Below are 26,842 nucleotides of genomic sequence, written 5' to 3'. Positions count from 1 at the left end.
CGCGGCGGGCGCAGGAATGCGCGTTCCGGTTAAATAGTGGGGGCGCAGGGGCGGCCGCCGCGGGCGGGCGGCGGCGGCTCGGGGCGCCGGGAGAGCCTCCATGGCGCGGCGCAGCTCCCGGGGCGGCGGCACCAGCGGCAAAGGCGGCGCGGCGCTGTTGTGACAGCGGCTGGGACTGGCCTTCCTCCAGCCCCGCTCCCGAGCGGGGGCCCCGCGCCGGTGTCCCAGGGGCGCGGCGGCGGCGCTCACAGAGAGGAGCCGTGGCGGCGGCAGCGGCAGCCGGGGGCAGCCCGCGTGTCACCGCCTCTATGATGAAATTCAAGCCGAACCAGACGCGGACGTACGACCGGGAGGGCTACAAGAAGCGGGCGGCGTGCCTGTGCTTCCGCAGCGAGCGGGAGGACGAGGTGAGCCCGCCGAACACGTGGGGCGAGGGGCGCCGGGCCCGGCCCGGCCGAGGTTCCCGTTCCGCCGGCCCGGCCGCCGCCGCATCCCTTTGTCTGGCCGCGGGGCGAGGGTGCCTCCCGAGGGACGCCCCGAGCGCCTACGGCCGTGCCGGGGTTCCCGCCACCCCGAGAGCCGGCAGGGGCGGCACGGCGGGGCTGCGCGGGTTCCGGCCTGCCGGGGCCGGTGGCCCCCGGCCGTGCCGGTCCGAGCGGGGCCGGGGGCGGGGCGGGCGCGCCTCTCGCCCACCATCTTGGGGCGGCGGGGTGCGCGCCCACGTGCGCGGCGCCGCCTTTGTGCGCGGCCCCGGCGCCCCACGGCGGGGAGAGGGAGAGCAGGGAGGGGGGGACACTGAGCTCTCAGGGCGGGGCGGGATGGGCCGGGACACCGGCTGGAACTCCCGGGTTATCTTCTGTGTGCCCGTGACACGCGGAAAACCGGTTAATGGATAATGGCGCGTGGAGGGCAGGGCTGGTGTGTCATCCTGAAGGCGAACCTCCTGCCCCGCTCGGGTGCGATAAAAAGAAGCCTGTGCTTGGAACATCTGGTTTTCCCACGGAGAGAGTAAAATGGGGCTTAGAAATATTTTTGTGAACGAGCTCGGGAGAGCTGTTACTGCGCCTCTGGTTGTAGCGGGTAGCGCTCCCCCGGAATTTTATTTTGCAGCAGAGTCGGGAGGTGGCAACAAAGTTGTCCCGTGTTCCGAGCCAAGGTCAATGGCACTGCCCGTTATCTGGGAGCTCGGCTGATGGTTTCATTGCACAATGCGTTTTTAGATGGTCTTGGGCTGCAAGCGTACCCTTTTGCGATTTCTGTTTTCATTTTCTTGTTTCGTAGCCATGAAATAATTATAAAGGTTAGGGTTTGGAGGCTTTTCCTGCCTTTATCTATAGGTTAGATGATGCTGGGGCCCTTCCCGAGCTGTCAGTACAGCGAATGTCTTCCTTAAACATCTATTAAGTAAATATAATGCAGTGGGAAGAGGCCTGATCTCAAAATACAGGCACTGGGTTTAAACTAAGAAAATCTATTTCCTTTTTGGTATAAATATAGTCTTGGGACCGTGCTGATGAATTTTTACTAGTGTGAGGGAGAACAGCACACAGCAGGACTCTTCCAGGGTTTTGTTATGGGTTACAGCTTTTCTTTGGTGTCTGACACTCCAACGTACTTCACCATTTATGTGACTTTAATATTAATTTTTGGATGCTACTCCAGATTTATTTGGAGTTTGAACACTTGAGCCACTGTTACAGCTTTTTGCACCAATTGCAGTTGGAAAGTCATGGTTAGGGTCACCTTTGTCAGTGATTTCCGTTCATTCTTCATTTCCTGATACAACTTCTTGTCATTCTCTTTCAGTCTTGCATCGAATTATATCACTGGCTGCTTCAGAATGTTGTTTGTGTATAATAACATCCTTTGAGGCTAAGGATGATAGTAGCAGCTTGGCTGGGCTGTGTAAGGAGAGTGGGTACTGACCATTATTGCACTGCAGTTCTTTGTGTGTTCTGGATGCAATACTTGTATTGCTGGCATGAGGCTGGGCCTTGGCATCCTGCAGGTAGACATACTTGAGCATGAAATGAATGGGAGAACATCAGATCAGATTTAGGACACAGACTGTGTGTGTGTGGAAACAGTTAAAATTGCTTTCTGACAAGTTATTTCCAGGAAAGCAGTGCCAACAGCTTGAACTTGCTTAGGAGCTGTTTCCCAAGTGCCTGCTTCCTCTGTGTCAGTGCAGAATCTATCCCTTAGAAGTTTGATGCCTGACTGCTGTTTGTGGTTAACTTCAATCACCAGCCATGTTCCCCAAACTGGGTGTTTGAGGCTTGCTTCTGTCTTCTTGGACACTGTTGTCCAGGTAGTTTCTGTGTTGGTCTATTCCATGCAAATGTCTTCAGTGTTTCTTTTCTAAGTCTCTAGAGATTGCACCATCAATTTTTAGCCAAGCTACATCTCCAGGGTGTTTAGGTGTAGGGTAACTTCTGGAGGAAAGGGACACAAGGGTGGTACCTCTGTGGCTGGAGAAGAAGGGAACAGGAGACTCCTGCAGAAGTTATTGGGAGGTGGGGGTGGAGGGGAACTACAGGATAAAATAGTTTTCATAGTTATTTTGATTTACAGGAGAAGCAAAAGGTTGCTCGACATTGGAGTTGAGAAAATAGAACCAACAAGTGAAAACAATTTTTATCAATACATTTCTTTTTAGGAGTCTTAAAAGCAAGAAATCTAAAGCTCAACTTTTTTTTTTTTCCTGGAGATACTGTCTGCAACACTAAATTTGTTCTATTTTTCATCTGATTAGGTTCTATCTGGAGGAATGACTATCTATAGCAATCTTGTGATACAAATCTTAAAATTAACCTTTCTTTCTACTTCCATTCTGACTGTCCAAAAGGCTTGTCCCTAGCCAGTTATAGCTGAGCTTAAGCTTTTTTTCTCCTTTCTTGCACTTAGGAATGACTGCTCTGTACAGATATGTCAGAAAACTTTCTTAGCATTTTCTATGAACTTTAAGTCCTAAATTGTCTTCTCTTAAAAACAATTTTCTCTTTTGGTCATCATAGTAGCTCTTACATCTCCTTCTATTTGGCAAATGTACTTTTTAATGTCGGTGACACTTGTGGTTGCTTTAGAGGGGATCACGCTGTGCTGTGTAAGAGGTTACTAACACTTCTCTAGCTATACCAGAAAAAATGTTGTAATAGGACCCATCTCTTCCATGACTGTAAAGCTGTTGTGTAGTCATCTTGTGTTTTCTGGTGATATCTAAGTCTCTTACTTGTTGCCACCTCATGAACTCTAAACTTGTACCAGAAATCCACAGCAGTGTTCTCATCTGAAAGTGATCCTTCTTCTGCAACTTCATGTGATGTCCCTTGCTGATATCATGACTTCTGGATGCTGCCTCTTGACTAAAGACTTAGGCATGTTCATTAACAGCTTTTTGTGCCCATTGACAAAAATTGGGCAAGTCACTAAGACATTTAATATCTCTACTCTTCATCTAGCAAAATCTGCTTGCTATGGCTTCCTGGTCGATTTCTTATCCATACTGTACTTCTTTTGCTGCCTGTGCAGCCTCGCTGATGTTGATGTTACAGCTGAGTTTTATGCACAGTGAAGTAACATGTCAATGGAAAAAGACTGGTCAAACCCATCCCATACACTTCATTATACATCTTTTTATTTTATTATTATTATTACCCAACTGTTTACATTGAGTTTCAGTTTGCTTCTTTATTTCTCAGTTTGAAACATAGGTGTGTTGTAGACTACTGCTGAGGCAAAATTCAGCCTAGTGGTTCCTGCATGCATTTTGAAATGTAGACACCAAACTCCAACTTCCCAGCTCCAGCCCCCTGTCTGGTTAGACTTACTGCTGGACTTGCCACTCCTTGCTGCCAGGCTTAAAAGTGTTGAGTCAGTTCTCTTGAGTGTCACAGGCTGCAAACTGGGCTTCCCTGCAGTCCTGCAACCTGTCAAAAGCTGCTGCTTTGAGAGCTGATATTGCAGCTGAAAACCTGTTCCCGGGATGACTGATGGTTGTTCAGCTGCACTGCTGTGAAAATCCGTGTTTCTTCATCGTCAAGTGCCTCCACACGGAACAATTTAGTGCAATACGGTCCATTTTGGTTTAGATTTTGTTTCCTTCATGCTGTCATAGTGTATGATTTAAGAAGAAAAATCCTTTAAAAAGGAGGAAACCCAAATGCCCAAGTGCCCAATAGCTTTGGGGTTTTTTGGGTGTTAAAGGTGGTGGTCTCTTAGACTACTGTCATTAAAGTGTTGCCTGTTTTGGTCTCACTGCTGTCACTTGGGCTGAAGAGAGAGCAAGATGGCTGGATATGAACTGAAGTGCTGGTTCCTTTTGTTCTGTAAGGAAATAAACCAGTAATTGCAGGGACTGTCTGCCCTTTGAAAGAAAAAACATCCTGGAAATGAAGCAGGAGAAATCCCATTAAAAAAAAAAAAAAACCAGAAACCAGGCTGTGTGGGCATGCAGTGCGTGGGGGGTGCAGCCTTTCTGCTTTGAACAAACAAGAAGCTGGTAGGTGTGTGCAAAAAGCTGATGGCATTCAGCTGGCAGGGATGGGCTGGCAGGTTGGGCTGGGAGGAAATGCAAGTTTCTCTTGAGCAACTAGGAGGGGATGGCAGCTTTAGAATAAGCCTGCAGGAGAGCCTTCTTGACAGCTTCCACAGGTTGGAATTGTTTATACTTTCAGTGTTCTGCAAACAGTAGTTTTAGATAAAACCCCTCCTGTCTTAGGGTCTGCACAGAGGATATGCAAGGGGATTCTTCCTTTTCAATGCAGAGAACAAGGCATGCCTTTAAAGCAGCAGGAGCAAATAGTAATAAACATAATTTTTGTAGCAATTTGAGTAACTGAAATAATTTTAAAACCTAATTTAATTTTTTTCCATCAACTACATCTTATACAAATAAACGAGGAGTTATTTTTAAGTGTCTTGAATATAAACTTTGAGTGCATTCTAATTACTTTGGCATCTGTAACAGTGCTTTATGTAATCAAATATGGTACTGAAAGCCCTAGTTGAGTGTTCAGTCAGCAGTTGCTCGTGGCAGGCCTAAATTTCATATGCAAAAAAAGTCTTCAAGCTTTTCAATTTTTAATTTTGCATTTGTTGTTCACCCTTGTACATGAGATGAAAACAGATGGGAAGGGTTTTGGTTTTTTTTTTTTTTTAATATTGAGACAGTAGTGAGGAGAAATATATTGTTACACATCTACAGGAAATGTAGTTTTTTTTATTTTCCCCTCTGTAGAAGGGCATACATTTGCATGTCAACTATTTCTCTTGGTTTTGGGTTAAAAATTATAAGCTCCTAGTGTTATAGCTTCTTTTTGGTCTGATTTAATAACTTCATTTATTTGCTTGTAGAATGTCAAGATAGATTTAGTATGGGTTTCTTAATATCTTGTCATTGTTTAATCATTTTTTAAAAAGTAGTGTTCGTTAGTTTTGTACAGATGTTGCTTTATATTAGCAATGGTTTTATTAAAGAAAAAAACATAATGTTATTTTTATGTGCATTGGTCTAAATGGTCTGAAAGCCAGAAGGACCTTTTGTTATGCAACCTGATCCATACAACCAGGGCCCAGAAGTATCACCTGGCTACCCTGACAAAATGGAGTCTTCGAGGAATTATTGTAAATAAACTTGCAGAGTCATGAAAGATATTCCATGCTTGACATGGAATTTTTCATTTGGTTTCTTTATCCTTCAGTGTAGAGCTCTCAGGTGTCAGCACACAAATAATGTGTGCTTTCAAATAACTTGGGGTATGACCATGGCATCTTATTTAAGGCTGGTATGGTCTCCATTGTGGTGTGGGGTACCTACCTTGCATTATGATGGTCTGATAGAATATAGACATATTTTAAATGATAGAGAATGCACATTTCACTATGGACTTCAAGCACACTGTGGCTTTTATTTTCTCTGTTTCATGTCCCTGCCCTGCTAATGGACAGGAAGAGTAGTTAGCATAGGATGATTGCTGCCTTAACTTTTCCTCAGCATTTTCTTGACAATTGGACATCATCAGCCAGGTTGGATGAACAGTCTGGTCTAGTGGAAGGTGTTCCTGCCTTTGTCAGGAGGGCTGGGACAACCAGATGATTTTAAAGATCCCTTCCACCCCAGACCATTCTATGAATCTATGATCTGCATGCTGTAGAAAAGGGTATAGCTTGAAAAATCAAGACCTATAAAGAGCTTCCAAAATGGCTTTTTATGATTTGTCTACAGAGGCAGTGTTTGCTTATAGTGTATCCCTGCAGGCTCATATGGGGTTAAAGCTTGTGTTAATGTTAAGAAAAGTTGAATGTGAGGTTGCTGTGGTGAGATTTATGTCAGGTCACCAACTCTGGATACAAGACACCGGTGTTTATTATGTCCACAGAAAAGCAGCTTTCTGCAGGCATGGCATATACACCTGTTTTCATGCTGGAATATTTTTTCACAAATTCCAACTACTTGCCAGCAGTGGAAGCCTGCAGGTTTAGTGAGGCTGTGGAAATTCAACTGTCCACCATGGCAGAAATCTTCAGTCTTCACTCATAAGTCTTCAGTTACTGACATCAGTCAACGATGAGGTTTTTTTTTATTTTGAAACCTCAATTATTTTTTCCTATACCTATGGTATTACATGTCTATGCCATATGGATATCTTCAATGGGGTTGATAGTTCTTGAAGAGGGCTGGGCTGAGGGGAGAAGGAAACATGGCTGTACTTGTATAGCATCAGGCCAAGATGTCCTGTAACAGAGCACTTTTTACCCCGTTTTGAAGATGCTGTCTTTCTGAGCTATTTATATTTATGTTAAGATACTTGAAAAAAATATCCTTTTAGCTTACTTGCACCATCCTAAGGTTACTTAGGATTTAAACTGGTGGCAAAGTTTCTATTTGAATTGCTTCAGTCAACTCAGTGGGGCTCAAAACTTCCAAGTTACTGTGAAATAGCATAGTGGCAGACTTCTTCAGAAATACATGAATATCATAGCTAGATATATAGATATATGCCTATAGACGCACACATAAATGCATTCTTATCTCTAGCTAGAGTTTGTAGACATGTTTTTTTAAACATCTTGTGTAGATATGTGAGTTCACAGACCATAGGTTGATGTGTATTTTTTCCAGTCTTGTTTGTAGAACTCTCAAAATGCTTGCTTTAATTCCGTGGCTTTTTGACTTAGTGCTTAAGCACTTCAGTGAAATCAGTGCTACAAATGTAAATACTTTAAAACAAATTTTTGTCTTCAAAGACAGAAAAGGTTAAAAGGTAACTGGTACTTGTCAAGAAATAACCTTGTCAAATCTTTACCTGCAGCTGAACAGCTCTCAAAGACTTGGAGCTCTTGTTTCTGACAAGCGTTTGGAAGCTGATCCCTTAGTCAAACAGATTATGTTGCTGAGTAACCAGTAAAGCCCAGTTCCCCTGCTCGAGACTAGGACGTGGTTTCACATTAAAAAGAAATGGGCAGTAATATTAATTTAGCTCTTCCCCTGCTACCTGAAATTGTGGTTTCTCCCTTGGTCTGCATCACAAAGCATGAGGGAGGAGGGTTGTTATGTATAGTGGATTGGGGAACTGGCCCAGTGTGAGAAGTAAAACTCATGCTCAGTCAAAAGGAAAACTTTTTAATAGACATTTGTTGGAAGGTTCTTATTTGTTTGCAGGTTTGGTTTTTTCCAGGATTTCCTTTTGTCATATGTCTGGGTGCAAGATCTGCACCATTCATCACACTGTGAGACCTGTCACATCTGTTTTACCAAAGCATGGTAATACTTAGGGGGAGCTAAGGTGACTCGAGTCACTTTATGTGAGGAAATGTGTTCTGACTGGCATGCCACAGTAGTAAAGTGCTGTTCTATTCCTGGTATGAACGCTTTAGCCAAAGAACAAAATGCAGTATGTTAAATAGCCAGAGGAAGACACTAAAATTCTGTGTCACTATAACATGTTAGCCAAATATTTGAATTTAATATGAAATAAAATTTGTAAAATATTACAGCTGTAATTGCAAGTCAAAAGTAAAACTTCTTCTGAAAAAAAGCTGACATGTCTCTCCTTTTTGCCATATAGCCTTAAATTAGAAGGTCTGAAAGGAAAAATAGCTTCTAGATCTAATTCTGGAGTATTATATAATTATACCCATATTTCTTTCCCCCATTCTGAAGATGAATGGTAAAGTAGCACTGACTGATATCCAGGTGCTGTGTTGCTGCTTTGAAAAGTGATATTTAGGTAAAGTTGGGAGGACATTTCAGACTTTATTATATTGTGTAGACAGAAGCCAGGTTTTTGAGATGGATTCAAGATTTGTGCTCAAATTAATGAGCATTAGGATTATTGTACTGCTAGTTAGCCATTCCTCTGCTGTTGTGCTAGCTCCTGTTCAGTGAGGCTAAATCATCTTTTATGGCCTCTATCATAGCTGGGGACTGCTTTTCAGTCTATGGCCTTTAAAGTACTTTACTAGAGGCTCTTAAAATTGCTACAGGCTCATTTGAAATTGAGAGGCTGCCGTGGTGCCTTTTTGCCCCATTTTGTGCAGCACTGCCCCATGAATAGCTGTGTCCTGGTGGGTGTTGTGTGTGCAGGCTGGACAAAGCTTTCTTGGGGAATCTACTTTTCATCCAGATCAGCTTCCTAAACTCATTATCCCTGTGTTAGGGGGAAAGTAAAGGTGTTGCAGTCTTGACTTTAATTAGCTCTTAAAATGCTGTCCAGTCTGATCCTGTGGTTTTGTTATTACTTTACAATAACTTTGTGCATGTTATTTCTCCATGTTTAAAAAATAAAGTAATTTTGAAAGCTATTGCAATAACAAATGAGGACTATAAGCAGTCTCTCCTCAGAATCTTTTCAGGAAGGCAGATGTTCCTTACGAAATGCTGCCTGTTAGCATTGCTATGGCAAGGTTTAAAGCTGCATTTTTCCAACCTCCTTGCCAAAAGGCAATGGCATTCTAGGACAAGGATACCACATTAACCTATAGGGGAACTGCAAAACTGTTTCAGAACTACTAAAATGAGGCAGTGATTCTTAAAATAGAAAAAAGAGTGTTAGATAAAGGAAATCTCTTAACTACAGTAGCAGGTTGATATATGCCCTCTGAGATGTGTGCTTTTGCCTAAAAATTTATACAGTTAATTCTGCAAATATGATCCAGTGTTTGTAAGAGATGTTTTTCCTTGCTTCAGGAGTTTTCCTGTATTGCAGCATTCAAAGTTGTTCCCTAGTGCTTTTAAGGAAGCTCCTGAGGTGAAAGCAATTGGAAGTTGAAAATGTTAGGGAATAATAAAGCACTTTTCTTCCCTGAGCATCTGCTTATGGCTGGTTTTAAACAAACCACAGGGCTTGACTGACCCTTTTGGCTGTATTAGGAGTAAGCCATATTTCTGAGTCTTTCAGGTGTTGTAACTTTAGCAGACCAACCATGTAGGCTGAGTTTCCATACTGAGTGTGTTAAATTGTATTACATTAACTCCATCAGAGTGAGTCCTGTCTTTTTTCTCAAAGTAGGCTTGGATGTTTTATCCTCTTAATGTTTCTGATGCCTATGAAAATATGCAGTACATCTAACAGCATTTGACACTGTTTTGTACCTGAGAGGTACCTTTTAATGCCTTACTGATCTTTTCTATGCTCTGACCAGTTTAAATCTCCTGAAATGATTCGTGTGAACTTGCCTTTGTAGAGTTTGGGAGCTGAATCTTTATGTCTTCCACATCCCTGTCTTCTGAGCAGTACACCTGGGCAGTGTGGTGTTCTTTGCAGCTGAGTCACAAATGCTCTGCAGTCTTTTGGGAGTGAGGGGTTGATTCCTTTTCTCTTGGACATTGCTCCTTTTAACTGCCAGCTTTGCTATACAGAAGGGCAGACTTGGCTATCTCCATCAGGTAATTCAAACATCAAGCTGGACAGCTACTGGAGTAGTGGGAGCCATGAAAATGTGGGGTGTGCCATGGGAAAGACAGAAGTAGATGGGATTAGGCTGGGAATAGAGAATTTAAAGACATCTGATGACAAATAATTATTGTAAAATTGGAATGGCATATTTTCAACTTCAAGTTGGGGATCTCTTTGTTTTGAAGTCTAAAGAATCCAGCTGAGGGGTTTGCTCTAGCTAATTTAAACTTTATCTTTGCTTTTTCATGTAAATTGGTTTTTAATAAATTATTTTGGTAATGTATAATGTCCTTCAGTTAAGAAAGATAGAAAACAATGATATAAGCTTAAACCATTTTCTACCTCTCTATTGCTTAATATGGAAAAAAAAAAAGAAACAAGATTAATAGCTTGTGGTTATAATTTGTATTATTCTGAGCTGTTGCCATTTTGGTTTTCTGGAATACAAGGCTACTGTTTCATCAGTGGTATTGACTTGAGAATGCTAAAGAGGCCAAAACTTCAGCATCTTTAGAAACTTTTAGTTGTTTGTCTGCAAGCTTAGCATTTATAGTGACCAAGTCCCATGATGCTACCTGCCCTGTAATAACCTTTTTGGTTAACCATATTATGGTTATATGTATTGATAGGTGCTTATTACAAGGCTGGCTAGCAGTTTCTCCTCCTCACTACACTCAAAGGTCATTTCTATTCCTGGACTTGGAAGTGAGGTGAAACTTGGCTGGTAACACTTAATGGAAGAATTTTTCCTTTGTTTCCTCTTAGCTGAACTTTGCAGCTTTACTTCTTCACTTGGCAGCATTACGATATCTTTACCTTAGTCTTTGGAGTAAGATAAGCTCAGCTGTATAACTGGACAAGCAGATTGCACTGCAATACTCTGTACCTCTTTTGAACAAGAGTTATCAACAGTTAGTCTTAGAGACGTGGGAAAGGCAGTGACCACTAGCAAGTAATGCAACTCAAATCTTAGTCCTTTTTTTGCATCTGGGGGTACAGGACACAGACTTCTTTGGATAGCAAGTACTTTTGGTTTTGTTCTTTTTTTCTGAGCCTAATGGGGTTTTGGTGTAAAATTTGGTGTGCATAAACCAGAAAAAATACAGGTGTGTGAGATTCTGTAGTCTTTTCTTTTCCAGTAGACTATTGTAATCTGCTTGACCATGAGCCTCCTCAGAAAAGACTGGATTGTCCAGGCAACCTAGTTCATATTTCTCCTAGTTTGATTATCTTCTGTTAAGGGAAGGTGAATTGCTGCATTTTTGCTGCTGATTTTTGCACCTCTCTTGGCATGTGAGTGCAGTGTCAACCAATCACAGCTTTTTGGTGTCTTCATAGTTAAGTCACATTTTTATTTACAGCCTCATCATTAAGTACTGGGGGATGTATCTTCTGGCCACTTAAAGATGGAAATACCTCAAAACTACATGGAATGAAAAACAACATACAAAAAAAAAACCCAAAAACATGGAAGACCTGCTTGATGCTATACTGAAAAAGTCTGTGGAATGCTTTTCAGCCTTACCACACAATCCTGCAACTGCTAGCTATCAGGTCTTGTTGTTTGTGGAATCTGATTAACACCAAGTACGTTTTTGATAGCATTACCCCAGGAGGGATGGCTCATGCCCTAGTGGCTTCATGCATTAATGGGTAAAAAAAAATTGTGCATCTGAGGATCTCAGGGAGATAGCTTAGTGTGATCCCTTGGATTCAGACTGTAAAAGCAGTGGGATCACAGGAAAATAAAGCATAGAGGGAAAGATGTTTGAGAAAATGCTTCAGTTCCAGGCTTACAGTTTGGATGGTTGCTAAAATTAATTCTCAGGCTGTAACACTTGAGTTTATTGTACTTGTAGCTGTAAAGCCTATCTACAAGAGTTGATGTATTTTAATGTTGATTACTTGCTAGATGTATTTGTTTCTGCTTTTTAAAAGGCTTATTTAAAGCTAATATATGTACAAGCCCAGCTTAATAGTCTATTGATCAGATTAGCAGTAGTCAATTACTAAATATAAGGGCGTAAAAAATCCTGGCTTTACACTGCCAGAATGAGCAACCTGATTTATCCCATAGTAGTAATTAAGAGTTTTATGTTTAGCCTTAACTAAGCAATGAATGCTGATTTTAAAATTGTTTTACCAAGCTGGGAATGATTTAATGATAATCATCCTTTTGTTTATTATTGTTGCTAGCTTTCACATGACTGGACTGAGTGCTAGTTTCATCAGCAGAAAATTATCTTTACTGCTTATATCTGGAACTCAGAAGTGAGTTCATAACTTGATTTTTACAACTGTTTTTTAAGCACTGCTTAAAGTGGTTCTTTGTAGTGATATACGTGCTCCACCTAAGTGTTCAAAAATATTTTCTAAAATTACTTTTAGTAGAGCTGTGTACGCTCTGTGAATCTTTTGTTAATGTCAAAGGATCCTAGGAAACCAAAGCCTTTGGCTGTAAAAATCAAGTGGAGATGCATTTGTGCCTAACCTTATTGCTTTTGCTTAATGTTCATAGGTTTTTAGATAGCTGAGTAAAATACTTGAGCTGACTGAAAACATGAACTTTTAGATCAGATGCTAAGAATGCTTCTGTACTAAATGATGTCTCTGCTGTATTCCTTAGCATAGGAAAAAACTTTGGGGAAATTAGTCCTACCCTAAAGGATTCTCCACTGTACTAATCTTGACTGCACATAAGATAAACCTTGCAAGACAGTATTTGACAGATAAAGCTCTTCCAGGTGCACCTCAGTATGCACACATATCATTGCATTCACAAAATGTGCAGTCATCTGAATTACACTCCCAGTTCCTGTAGGTGAACCTACAGCCTATTCCCATGAGTGCCAAAGGGCCATAGTATAAGTGGTAATCATCTCCCTGTTCCTGTCATCAGAGTCATTTTCCTATTTAAGCCAACAGGGGTAAGTTTGAAGTCCATGAAGGTGAGGGCTGGGACGGTCACTTCAGTTGTCTGGCACCAGTTAAAACTGTAACCTTTAGACTTCAGGTTCCTGTTCTAGTCTTTGAATTGCTTTTCAAGATTTGAGCACTGACTCTGCCCTTTTGCTCCCCACAGTTGTCCTTTGACTTCAGGGTAGGGTTTATGTAAGAAATGCTTAGAATTGGAAGTCTTTTACTACACAGATGACTGAGTATGTCTTGGTAACTGGGATGTGTCTCAAATATAAGTTAAACTGCTTATCTCCAAGTGGTCCTGAATCAAAGTCTTATCTTCATAAACTTCTACTGCAAAATTACTCCAAATACAAGGTATCACAGTTTGTTGGACAGGTAGCTAACATCTCTGCTCTGAGTATTATGGAGTGGGGTCCTATAGACAGGGGGTTTTGAATTGGTGTGTATCCTGACAGAACCAGGTTAGAGTCAAATTAAGTGAAATTAAAGCATCTTGGGAAAAAAAAGTTAAATTTAGAAATCAAATTCAATGTGTTGTGATTTTTCCTCTTACATAAATGTTTTAAAGAAACCAATTGGACATGGGCCAATGAAGTACTCTTGCTGTATTTCAGTTATGCAATAGTGTAAGCATGTCATGCTAACACAACACTTCAGTAACTAAAAAGAAGCTTGTTTCTGTCTAAAAATCAGGAATATTTTCAAAGTCTGTTTTTAGCCAGAAGATGCCATTCTAGAAGAATTGGTTTAACTTCTCTGTGATGAAAATGTCTTAATTTTCACACTTTGCCATCTATATGATTTGAAGACTTAGTTCTGGAAAATGTTGTTATTAGCTTTTTTGTAGTATGCCTTCACTCCTATGCACACTATTCTGTATTTTCCACGTTGTGTCTAAGCCAATGAAAGCATTTGTACAAAGAGATCAAAATGACATTGTCTTGACTTAGTTTTATGAACAGATTGGCTGGTAACTGTTTTCCTCTTTTTCCAACTCCTTCTTGCCTGTTATGTTTTGTTTCTGAAGTCTGTAATCCATCTGGCTAGGTGAATAAGTGCATTGCTGGAAAAGCAGATAGTAGTGAGATTCCTGACCTGTGAGCTGTATTTAACAGTCACTTGCAATTATTTCTAGGTGCTGTTGGTAAGCAGTAGCCGATACCCAGATCAGTGGATTGTCCCAGGTGGAGGAATGGAACCAGAAGAAGAGCCAGGGGGAGCAGCTGTGAGAGAGGTGTATGAAGAGGTAACAAAAACAAAACAAAGCAAAAAATCCAGCTGATCTTTGCTGCTGTTGTCTTCAGATGGAACCAAGAAGGAAGAGGGAACTGCCTCCTTTATGCAGTACTTGACTGAGACCTTTGTGGTTATGAAATTTGAAGAACTGCAGTTCCCTGTGTTAGAATTGGGCTATAGTGTGGTGAGGTGAACTAATCGACTTAGCTTCTTGTTTCATTCCATAGCTAAATTTCTGTCTGCCTTTATAAACAAGTACTGGAAGTAAAACTGTGACTTTATGCCAAATGACATGTTATAGTAGTGTAACATTTCTGTGTTTGTGAAGAAAATGTTTGACTCGCAGCTCTTTTAGAACAGAGTGAAGGTAAACTAACCATTAACGTGAAGCTGCATAAGAACAAGAAATCAGCAGACCTTTGAGGACATTTCCAACTAAACAGATTAGAAACTGATCTATCTGAGCACTTGAGAATTCATACATTTATGGCTGCTTCTCTATAAAGAAAGCACTATGGTTATAGTCTGCCTTTCCAACTCTGCCCCCATGACTAGGCAAAACAGAGCTTTAAGTCATGATGAATTCATGCAGTTTCCCTATACTACAACACTTAAATTTCAAATTCAGAATTCTGGGGTTTCATTTGCTGTTTATTTTTCCTAGGAAAATTGTGAAAAATATTAAGTGTTTCTTTAATCTAAAAGCCATGTATAAACCAAATAAAACTGCAAGAAAAATCAAAATATCAGACTTTTAAATAGAAGGTGTAAGATTTTTCATAAATTGTATGCATTCTGGTAGGTGAGTGAACTGCAGCAAGGTTCAGGCATGAATAAACCTCACTGAACCAAAGGTGTTTGTTATAGACTGTGCTCAGTTTTGCTGGAGGAGCTCATTTTTACCCACACAAGACATACTCAGCCACAGGGTACAGTCCATTTGAAAGGAGCAAAGAGTTTGGATTCTAGCAATGAGTCAGCAAAGATTTAGGCTGCCAAGCAGTAGTAACACCTCTGGGAGTCTTGACTTGCCATTGTTACAAGTTCATGGGTAGGATTAAAAAGCCCAGTCCTCTGCTCAGTGTTCTTAGGAATGCTGGTGATTTTAATTGCTGATCTGACTTAGGGTATGGTCCAAGGTGAAGGATAGTAAAGTCTCATCTCCATGTTAAATTAGAGCTAATTAAACTGTAATCATATGTTTGGGGTTTTTTCTTAGGTGGTGAAAAATGGATGATCTTGAAGGGACCATGCTTTCTGTGGTGCTTTGGAGTACAATATAAAGTTCCAGCCATGTTCAGCTTTGAGCCGTGCTTGCAAATGCATGAAGAGTTTTTACAGACTAGGGGCTTTAATAAGCAAAAATAATTTGGTTACGCTTGTTCTACTCCCTCAGAATTCCTGGGGTATGATAGCTTGTATAGCTGATCAGACTTAGAAGCTCATACCTTAAAGTAAAATATTCTTCAGCTACTGGCTAAGTCTTATATGCTTTCATGAGATTGCCAAGTGCCATTTTTAAAGAAAAAAGAATGGTATTTAGAGGTTTGAGCCATGGAAATTCTTACTGACCTTTCTAAAGGTGGATGTCCTTTCTATTTTTATACTAAGGTCAATGTCACCTGGCAGGCTGGTTACAGTACAGTGAACTGTTAAGAGTTTTGTGAATGAATAAACTTCAAAGAAAGCACAGTGGTGCTGGTTTGAAATGTTTCTTCAGTATTGGGTCATGCACAAACTAAGCATGACTCAGTATTTCTATTAATTTATTAAAATGGATAAATTCCTAGTGGGAGTTCATAACAGCTTTCCTTAATGGTAGAAGTGTTGATAGCCCACTGGCTTTAACTATCCTCACTTCAACACCAACAGTAGTGTATTTAGAATGTTTTTCCACTCAAAGATCTCTGTAATCAAATGTACATGCATGGCAGTTGTTTCATAGTTTGCCTGTGTACATGACTCCAGGGGTTTTTTAACTCCTCAATTCTGTTTGTGTTAGTGATAATGATTTTTGCCTCTGCTGAATATTTAGTGTTTCATTTAAGGTTGTCTGACATTTCACAGGTTACTGGAAATTGACAGTTACCTTAATTATTTAGCTGAAATAAACTTTTACAAACCTCCAAGTAGAATACCAAAATGAAGTTACATAATAAAGCAATCCCAGAAAGGTATTGAACCTCATCTAAATGAGGAGCTACTCCATTAATGAATTTGGAACTTTGTCTTTAATTGCATAGCATGAAAGATTAAAATAAGTTGTCTGCAAATGCACTGTTCAAAGAAATATGACACAAATGAGTGCCAAGCCAGTGATGCCCAGCCTTGTAAATTGAGATGTTCTGTGAACTGGGAACCACTCCCTTTTCTGGCTCCATCTCATAAAAAAGAGACTCTTGCTTTGTTTGCCTTAGGAGTGTATTGAAAGGCCTAGGAGAAAATATTCCCTCAGCCCTATGTGGATATAGTTTCTGAGAAGAAGGTGATCCTGAAGATTAATTTGCTGCAACTGTGAAGATGGCAGTAATATCATCTAAGAATTCTCACAGGAAATAGAGGAATTAGCTCCAAGGAGCATCTAATATTTGAAAAATGACTGGGTGCTACAGCCTAGAACTAGTTAGACACTGCAGAAATAAAGTACACTCTCAGCTGGAAGATTAGAGCAGATGTAGTCAAGCATTTTGTTTTATAAAAGTATGCAGAAATGGGGCAGGAGTAGTCTTGCCACCATCCCTTCAGGAGTGTAGCCAATAAAATGGCTACAATACTATCCTACCAATGCCAGAGTTAAAAATAACTCAAATCTTTCAGATCTTAAGCAGCTTTCTGCCCTGGTAGCTTTTAGCTTAGCAATTGAACTGCAGCGTGACTCTGGCTCCATCTACAGGGGACAGGCGAGTCTGACGCTCCTCTGAGACTGCAGTACCTCTCCAGCTCAACAGGAATGACTCGGGGCCACACCGATTATGGCATGAAGTGGAACATTTTCTCTCTTGTGGCTGGATTTAGACTAATGCTAAAATATATGCATGAGATTGAGATCTGAGGTCCTATTTGCAGAGTACTCAGACTTCCTTAGAGAATTGTTCTGGGGAAGTATAGCACTTAATTCAACAGCTTGTCTGTCAGAAGAAAGCTGTGGTTTTTCAGGCTTTTCTCCCAAAGTTTAGATGGCCTTACACATTTATAGAAGCCTATAGGATTCTGTTTTCTTGAAGAACCATACTTGACAGCCATGGGGGCACAAAAGCCAAAAGAAGTATGTTTTTATGAAAGGCAACATGGTTCAAGGTGTAGAATTCAACCACTGCATTGGATTAGAAGCTTACCATTGGGGAAGGGGGAACTGCTTTTGATGTTCTGGGGATAAAGCTGAAGTATTTCTTGGTCCTCTAGCACTTAAATCTGACACATTTTGAAGCACATGACGAAAAGAACTTGAAGGAAATATTCCTGTTAGTAAAAGCACTTAAAAGATCATTGTCAAATTCAAGGTACTTTTTTAACTCTGAAGATTATTCAGTTGAATATTATTTTCAGGAAAAAAATCACAAGTTGTTTGTATTACTACTTTTTTGCACTTTTGAGTGTAGAGATTTTCAAAATACACTGCTGTCTGCAGGCATGATGCTACATTTTGGAAACATGTCTATTTGAGCAGAGAGTAATTAGACATCAGTTATAGTAATCACATTTACACAGCAACATCTGGTTACACCAAAGCTTCACTTCAAGCTTTGGGGAGTTTTTACATGGGATCTAATGGAGTGCTTCTGATAGTTTCATTCAGAATTACTCAGCTAAGTGTATTTGCTTAAACCATTGATTTGCTTGGAGGGAGAAAAGAGAAAGTGTTAATAAGTACATTCCACTTAGAGTAACATTAATAAATTCACATTGTGACTATGGGATACCAATAAGTTGACAAAACTTTTCTATGAGAGCTATTCAGAATCAGTAAACCCAGCTGGTCAGGGTGCTCTTGCCATGTGTTATAAATATTAATTGTCAGACTCTTACTTGAAGTGATACTGTAATGCTGAGGAAATTAGGCCTGATCAGTAAAAATCATTTCTTCAGCATGCTACTTTTCACAAATAAGTGCTTTTTCATTACCCAGTACAAAGCACAAGCAATCTTTAGTGCCTGTTGTGGCATACCTTACTCTTTCAGCCCAAAATAAGGGCCCGTCACTTTGCTAATTAATGCACTGCTTCTTTCCTAATTAATGTACTGTTTAATCACTTATCTATCAGGTCCACTTGTGTATTTTGGCTTTATGAGCTCTAACAGGTATCTTGGCCATCACAGCAGACAAACAGAATATTGTATGTAGTTTTGCATTAACTTTTGTTCTAGCTCTTGCTCTAGATAAGCAGAATGCCTTGATAATTTTGCAGAAGCTGTGATCAGGCTTCCTTCATAAAAATGGCTTAATAAATAACACCAGCCATCTGCTTTCTTTAAAAAGACAGTCACAGAAAACAGTCACTTGTAAGACTTTGATTAGACTTATTGCTAAAGCCTGTCAGAGTTACTCATTAAAATGTAATGAAGATCCATATGGTCCTTTATATAAAGACATAAGACATCAATAACTGTCTTTGGCTAAGGCTGGAAGCAAAGACTGAAAACTAGAAAATGTCATCTTAGCACTAAGAAGCCCTATTTTAAATATTGGTTATATAACAAGACAAAACCAATGTAAATATTGTCTGCCAGTAGGCAACATATGCCTTTATGTGTCAGTCATATGGACTGAGTTTTGTTTAGAATTAATGGATGATTGTAAGCTATGTCCCTTGGACATGATATATTACTTTTGGAAAAACAAACCTTAGAGTCTTAGTAGAAAGTAATGACCACCTTATCTGAATTGATAAAAATCACAAAGCATAGGCTGATACAGGGATTATTTTAAAATATTGGAGTAAAAGTCTGAATTGAAAGACCTTTGCAATCATACGAGCTAGAAAAAGAGTTCAAAACTGCAGAGAATTGTGGATGTAAATTTGGGGCTTATATTACATGACAAAAGCTACTTTGATATGAAAACCAGCATACATGAAGTCATTATGCTGCAAGATCCATGCAATAACCTACAGCTTAATTTATTACTGTATTTTTAAAACTTGTACTTAAATTTCTGTGTAAAATAGCACTGGAGTTCCAATGATTGCTTCTTTAGATTAATTCTAATACTACTTGAAATTCTCTTGTCCTTTCTCCTTTCCTGGATTATTTCAGTCTTGGGTATGATTTATCTATCTAATAAAATACAGTGCACGAAAAATGCGATAAGTAATACAGTATTTTGGTCTGGATGGAAACCTTGAAAGATTTATGGATTCTTTGATCCACTCATTAGGACAAGTTTTTGTACTCTAATACTCAAAGAGTCCAAAACCAGAATCTCCAAAATTAGTGCAGCACTATCTAATTAAAACTGAAGTTAAAACTCTTACTTAAATAACCCTAAGAAGGAGGAGTATGCTAATGTAGGATGATGGTACAGATGCTGTACATTTTTTTTAAATTATTACCAAATGCTAACACTTTTTCCTGTTTGTTTTGTAGGCTGGAGTAAAGGGAAAGCTAGGCAGACTACTTGGAATATTTGAGGTGAGCTATTTTCTTTGAGTTCTAAAAGCAATGGTTGGTTTGTGAAAACTGATAAGCTGCATCATCAGTCTTAAGTTCATAAATATTACCTACCTATAATTTTGCAGTGTTGCTGGGTCTGCTGCATGAGACAGGACTTTAGGGGTTATGTGATCTGTAAAGATTTGAATAGGCAGAGTTCAAAGTACTTACAGCAGTTTCACAGAATATCCTCAGTTAGAAGGGACCCCCAAAGATCACAGAGTCCAGCTTACCAGTGAATGTCTGGTACAGGGATCAAACCCATCGCCATGGTGTTATCCTGCCCCAGGCTCTCACCAGCTGAGCTAATCTCAGGTCATTTTAGACCTTTACTGGAAAGATTAAATTAGTATTTGGACAATACCTAGATGTAGGAAAAAAAAACAAAACCATTCATAGAGTAGGGATTCCTGAACCATTACACCAGTCTTTTTTGAGGCACTCTTTTGACTTTTCCTCCCTGATTAGATTTTGCTGAAGTAATTTGTCAGCTCTCACACATATAAATTGATGAGTCTGGATATGAATTCTGGATATGATTTATGACTTTAGTTCACTAAAAAAAGACTAAGGCTTTGGACAACAGATAAATCCAACCTTTAGCAAATTATGTAGCTAAACTATCAAGAGTGCAAGGACACATGCTAGCTAGAACTCCATTTTAGTCCTGCTCAGGTTCTAGACAAGAGCAGACTGTAGTTTTAATAGTCTTCAGCTCCTAATACATCCAATGTTACTATGTTGTGCTGTATATTAAGTGGAAGTCCCTTAGTCTCAGTGAGGTACAAATCTTCACCCAGTTTTTATAGGCAGTGTATTCCTGACAGGGATTTCCTGTGTGAAGTATTGCTTAGTCATGTGTCCCAGTGTGTGAAGTATGGAAGCCATGACACAATTATAGTATGTTTTGGGTCTGAGTTGAACTGGATGGTCCCACACATTAAAAGCTTGGCTGTGTTTTACTTCTGCTGGTCAGTCTACAAAAGTATTCTCCATTTCCCAGCTCAGACCAAAAAACCCAGGATAACCTATCAAGTTGTTGGCTTAAGACAGGGGCTGCAAAGCATGATGATTTTTTGGTAGTTCAGGTATATGATCTTCTGAAGCCATTTAAAATTGATGTTGTGTCACTTTTCTAGGTGAATTCTAACTTAAATCAAGGCCCTACTTTAATTTCTCAACAGGCCCCCACAAACTGTTGTTAGTACCATTGAGGGGGCCACACCTTGTGACCTGGGAATGGAACTAAGAGAAGATGGAAATAAATGCTGCTGCTGAATCCTCTTATTCTAGAACTACAGCCAGAAAGGATATGTGTTATAAATATATGTATCTCATTTAATGGTGATACTGACAAAGAAATCCTGGAGAATTGTTATTTCCTGGTAAAGCACAGCAGTTCAAAACTATATTAAGCTTGTAGTGAAATAAAGTTAAGTGGGAAAGGTTATTTAACACAAGAATACAGCCATCTGTTAGGGGAGCTAGGCCATAAGATCTCTTGGTTCTTAATATAGTTGTAATTGTAGATGGTCCTGGTTTTATTAGGAGCTCAGCTCTTCTCCAAGGGGAAGGATGGTCTTATTGGTCAGGTAGCACCTCAACCACTGCCACTGGCCTGCTTTGGAGTAGCAGGGAGTAATGTCTCTGCCAACCTCCCATGGACTGGCTGCAGCACAGGGGCCTTGCCCTCAGTAGATAGCTCTGTCAGACTGTGTTTAACCTGCCTTGTGCAAAACACTTGCCTTCAAAACACGTGGCGAGTGCTGCCATCGTGGCAAACCTGCTGAATGAGCAGATGGCAATGATTTCTGCATTTGGCATGACTGCAAGCATAGGCTAGTTAATTTGCTTCACTCACAGAGTGAAACTTTACAGCCAGCATTGTGTAGATGACATGATGCAGTGGTTCCATCTTGAAAAAAGTGTTTGGGTTTTTTTAAATGACCTTTCATCCAAGAAATATGTTGTGGAAACACTTTTAGCAAATGTGGAGTACTGTGGTAATTTACAACATATGTAAAAGATAATTACTCGTAATTATCTAGGGCAGTACTAGTGGATAATGCTAATATTTAGCTGGATGACACTTTGGTCAGAACTTCACAATCTTCAAAATTGTTTGTATTGTCTTTGGTTTGGTTCAGTTTTCTTAGTCTAGTAAAAGATAATAGCTGTTTCAAATAAAACTTTTGTTTTCCCATCATTTTGGGTCTCATCGGTACAAATGTTTGTTTAGTGAAAATGAAAGCCAGGCTTGCTGGCAACTATCCTTTAGAGGTAAGTAATGTCTAATCTTGTAGTTGTGCTAAGTCTGTAAGTTATTTAGATGAGAATTTCAACTTGTGCTTCTAATATTCAAGCAGAACCAGGATCGGAAGCATAGGACGTACGTTTATGTTCTTACTGTGACGGAAATACTGGAAGACTGGGAGGATTCAGTTAATATAGGTAAATTAATTCCCTGTCATTATGTGCTACACTTAAAAATGTTGTGGGCAAACTCTTTTTATTTTTCTGAAGTAATTTGTGTAATTCAGGGGGAATACTGATTCTGTTCTAGAAAAAGTCAAGGGATGCTGTCCTTGCACACTTTAATACAAACATAACTAGGATTGCTTCCAACATAGTGTTACTCTTATTCTTAGAATACTCTAATTATTGTAACATTGTGACACAGTAAATATTGTAATTTTTTAAAGGCCAAATACTATAGTGTCAAATTGTTTTTTCCATAAAAAGTAGAATGCTTTACTGTCTGATACTCTAGGTTGTTTTTGAAAGTGTCCTTGATCTAAGTGGCTTATGTATATTCAAGCACAGTACTTGTAATGCTGTAAAACCAAATGAAAAATGGAATTCATTCAATTTTTAACAAGACCATCATTGACCTTGCCTATAAGTATTTTTAGAGACTTTGAATTTTCAAGGACCAACTTAAAAAAGTAAGATGGTCTTAAGTGATCTTAGTAAAGTCTTGAAACTTACATAAACATGTGTGATACAAGGTACACTATTTTTTAAAACTTACAGCTAACCTGAGTAACTCCATATATGGATGGAGTGGAGACTTTGAGTATGGAACATGGCTTTTGAAGTCAGACCAAGCCATTCCACACATGCATGTTCAGTCTAAAGATTGGTTTTCTGCTAGGCACAACAATGGAGGATGGCAGTATCAAGTCATTTAAATAACATCACACTTTCCTCTAATGACCAGAGGTGGCTTTTGGAGCATATAAAGAGTCATGAGTTTCTGTCCAGTATCTGCTTCAAGAGAGTTACCTGAAAGGCTTTATTATGAATTGCATTTCAGTAAGCTTGAGTGACTCTTTTGCGTTAATCAGTTCTTTCAAGGTCTTTTTGTTCATTCTTTTGCCCGACAACTTCAACTTCCAAAGAACTGAGAAAAAGTTAATAACTAGATAGCAACCAGTAAAGCTGTTAACATTTTATAATACTTTTCTTTCTTGTGCATTCTACTCATTCAGGAAGGAAAAGAGAATGGTTTAAAGTAGAAGATGCAATCAAGGTCCTTCAGTGTCACAAGCCTGTTCATGCAGAATACTTGGAAAAACTGAAACTGAGCTGTTCACCCACTAATGGAAACTCTGTGGTTCCCCCTCTTCCAGATAGTAACTCCTTATATGTCACTTCTGCACAGACTTCTGGGTTGCCCTCTACTGTGAGATAAACATTCGGATTACCTTTTTGTTCGTGTCATCACAACAGGAGACATCTGTGATCACATGTAGGCATCTGTATAACTGTCAGTTCTAAGTGAAATATGTGAATGTGTCATAATGTCAAATTTATTTGAACATGTTTTTTCTTTTAACAATGTAAAGTAGTATTTCAGCAAACCAAAGCCATATAGGGATTTTTTAAGATGCCTTAATAGGCCATTAAAAAAAAACAAACTTGACTATATAAATTTATAAATTTGCATATCTGCTAAAATAAAATATGCATCTCAGTGGTGTTCAGCTTATTTAAAACTTGTGAGTTTTAGTCAGTAGTTAAAGCTTGAGCAAATAGTCTTATACTAAACTCTTATTTGGTATCCACAGATGAAGTGCTAAGACCTTAAGCTGGCAGTATTTGGGTAAATGGATGTGTTGAAGGCAGAGGTGCACAAGGGTGACTACAATAAAGCACTAAACCACATTCAGCCTGTCAAGAGCAAAGGATACCAACACTAAGCACTGCTTGCCTCAATTATCCAAAAGGTTGCCTTGTCCTATGCAATCTTCATGTAACATAAAACTAGGGCAAGAACAAGAACTTTGTCTTGCAGCTACCAAAACCATCCTCTAGACTGTAGTTTCATCACTTGGTCAGCTGGTGAACTATCAGAAGATTTGCGTGAAAAGCATTGTAGATCTTTCTTCCCTTTTTTTTTTTTTCCCCCTTTTAACCTTGATAATGTTTTGTTCATGGTGTGATTATACTGCAGGCTCCAAAAACTTCTTTCTTCAATTAGAAACATCTCATGTAGTGTTCCTGCAGTCTGTTGCAATTTTAAAATGTTTGGAGGAAAGTGAGACTTAACCAGGGACACCCTTAGGTTGCAGAGATGTCTGTTAGCAAGCATGTGTTGGGTGCCTTGCCCTGCAGGAGCCAGGAGTGCTGCCTCCAGTGCTTGGACAGGAGTGCTGACAGCTACTACACCAGGAAAGAAACAATACTCCTTTGTCCTATTAGAAGGAGTGCTGAAACCCCCAATTTTAAGTTAATTCTTAAATCCTTCAGTTCTACTGTTTGAACATCAATTACTTTAGCTTCTTCAAATAAAAGCTGGCCTCTTGGTAAAAATATAGTTGGAATAAATGAGGTATAGCTGACAACCTCCCTATTCTAATTATTTCTCCTGCTTTTCATCCAAAAAGATGAAAACTTAATCCACTGTTGGTCTTAATGTTTTTACCATAGGATTACTCTCTCTGTATGTGTGTGTGTGCATGGTTTCTTCTACAAGAACACAATCTAATTCACATGAACATCCTACTTCTGAATTTTTTCTAGGATTTAAACCCAACTGTACCTCCTTTATATCCAGCCAAAACAGGTCGAGGTAGACCACTACCTCACACGTGAAGTTTATTCTGGGTAAAGCTCATTCTCTTATACAACATTTGAACCTTTGTAAATAGTCCAACTAGTAAATAGTGAGTGTAAAATGGAAAATAAATGTAATTTAAACCTTTTGTTACTCAATACACAAATGGTTAACTTCTACTTTTTTAACACAAATTGTGTAAAATGCTGCTATGAATTTTTTTGTGCTGTTACACTTTTTTAGGGAAAAAATGTTGTTGCCACAAGTTACTCCTAGAAAAACAATCTTGTGCCATATGTAAATGCAGTGAAACTAGGGAGATAGATGATCTGATCTCTTAATGCTGCTCTCTTTGAAGAGGCATAAATACTACTGACAAGAGGCATGAGCCACAAAGCTGAAGACTGCTGAAACGGTGGGACACCGCTTTCCATCCCTCTTAGCTCCTAGTCCAGGTCACTTCCAGAACTGGAAAGAACACACAAGTGTTCAGGTGCACCTACAGGTGGAAGTATTGCCAACAGCTTGTCCATCCTTTCAGCCATGAGGTGGGAGGCCAGGGAAGGAGCATTGCTATTTCAGTAGTGCACACATGGGAATCCCTATTTACACTGAACCTGTTCCAGACTGGCACACCATTTGCTCAGCTCACTACTTTCAACTGTTCTGCCAGGTGAAACAGGAGAAGGAGGGGTTGAGCATAATGAATGTCTGATCCTTATTAACAACATACTCATGGTGTGGAAAGGTACCTCTGGCTCCAAAGCTGCCTTTAAAAGAATGAATTATTTAGCTCCCTTTTTTGATCACTTTAATGCTCACTTTTTTTGTTCAGTAGTTATTTTAACACTTTAAATTGAGCAAACTTGTATAGGTTTTCTTGTAACAAGATTAGATCAAATCCATGAAAGCTAAAACAGAATCCAGAGTTTGAGGTTTTATTCATTTTAAAAAAACACTCTGTCTCCATTTCAGATTCTTGGAATGAAATCAATCCAAGCTTGTATGAGATTTAGTGGTAATGCATGATCTTATTTTGTAACTCTTGAATTATGTATTTGATAATAATGTAAAATGTACAGTATTGCTGTTGCTAACAAACTCAGAGTTGATTGCCTATAAATATTTTTGGTCACACACATTTGAGCTGTTCAGTAGTGCCAGACAGAGTTTTTTTAAACAGCATTTGTTGTACAAATCTCTTCAGTCTCTATGCAACCTTCAGAATGAAGTTCTATTGCTTTGACTTCTACTCCCTTTCAAAGAGAAATGTTTTGTGAATTGCAGATGTAAACTGAAGACACTTCAGTTTTGCTACAGGGAACAATTGCAGTAAAGGGACAGCAGTATGACTTCAGTACTAATGAAATCTGACATAAACTCCAACAGAAAGAGTAGTAAAAATGGGAATAGGAAGGCTATAATTTTTCTACTACCAATCAATTTAAATGTTAGAAGCATTTTGTTTTTACATGAATCTCTAGTTTGATGGGCCAAACCTATTTCAAAGCAAATTTGGGTTTTTGCTCATGCCAAACATTCTGTACAATGTATCCAGTTTGTTTCTCCAGAGGAAAATGGGAAGAGACAGGTTGTCATCTGCAATTGTTGGAGTCTACTTTGTACTGCTGCTTTTCCTGGCTGATAGGTTTTGAGATTCTCATGAGTTACATTATGGTGGTATCAAAGAAAAAGAGCCTTAAAGTTTAAAATCTCATGGAGCCAGAATTAAGCAAAATGGATGTACTTTTAAACACAAGAAATCCTGAGGTATTGCAGAGAGGCTGTTCAAGTGAAAAACCTTATTTTGGTGCTTACTGCACCCCTGGCTTAGCCGAGCATTGTTCTGTTAACAATGTGCTGTGAAAAGAAACATGAGGGGCAGACACTTGGTTTACTTACCAGCATGGTTTGTGAAGTGAAAACTGAAAGGAGGGGGGGGGGGGAGGTGGGTGGGAAGGGAATTAAGTTGTACACATTTTGACCTGCTTGCATGGATTTTCTTTAAAGATTGATGTAAGAATTTTGACTTTTTATATTTGAGAAATACCAGAATAAAATCTAAATTAGTCCTGTG

At 39.5% G+C, this 26,842-nt stretch overlaps 1 protein-coding gene across 2 annotated transcripts; it reads left to right on the top strand.

Annotated features, from left to right (window-relative positions):
- The first annotated feature begins 66 nt into the window (after positions 1 to 66).
- On the top strand, positions 67 to 26,842 carry NUDT4 (nudix hydrolase 4). Of its 2 annotated transcripts, none has more exons than XM_059846802.1 (5): positions 67 to 407; positions 13,957 to 14,067; positions 19,641 to 19,685; positions 22,070 to 22,157; positions 23,198 to 26,842. In XM_059846802.1, exons 1-5 carry the CDS (start codon positions 309 to 311, stop codon positions 23,398 to 23,400), a joined length of 546 nt encoding a protein of 181 aa, XP_059702785.1. In that variant the 5' UTR covers positions 67 to 308; the 3' UTR covers positions 23,401 to 26,842. The 2 variants fall into 2 exon arrangements, with proteins under 2 accessions (XP_059702785.1, XP_059702786.1); XM_059846803.1 differs by having other exon boundaries at positions 77 to 407; positions 22,073 to 22,157.

The sequence above is a fragment of the Haemorhous mexicanus genome, chromosome 5, assembly GCF_027477595.1.
Source record: "Haemorhous mexicanus isolate bHaeMex1 chromosome 5, bHaeMex1.pri, whole genome shotgun sequence".
Classification (NCBI taxonomy): Eukaryota; Metazoa; Chordata; class Aves; order Passeriformes; family Fringillidae; genus Haemorhous; species Haemorhous mexicanus.
The sequence above is the reverse complement of the archived record's forward strand: the minus strand, read 5'-3'. Positions and strand labels throughout refer to the sequence as shown.

Bases quoted from the DNA above. Each gene is read 5' to 3' on its own strand.
- NUDT4 (XM_059846802.1), top strand. From the start codon at position 309: ATGATGAAATTCAAGCCGAACCAGACGCGGACGTACGACCGGGAGGGC. The intron at 408-13,956 runs GTGAGCCCGCCG...AATTATTTCTAG, and splicing joins GCAGCGAGCGGGAGGACGAG to GTGCTGTTGGTAAGCAGTAG. The intron at 22,158-23,197 runs GTAAATTAATTC...CTACTCATTCAG, and splicing joins GGAGGATTCAGTTAATATAG to GAAGGAAAAGAGAATGGTTT.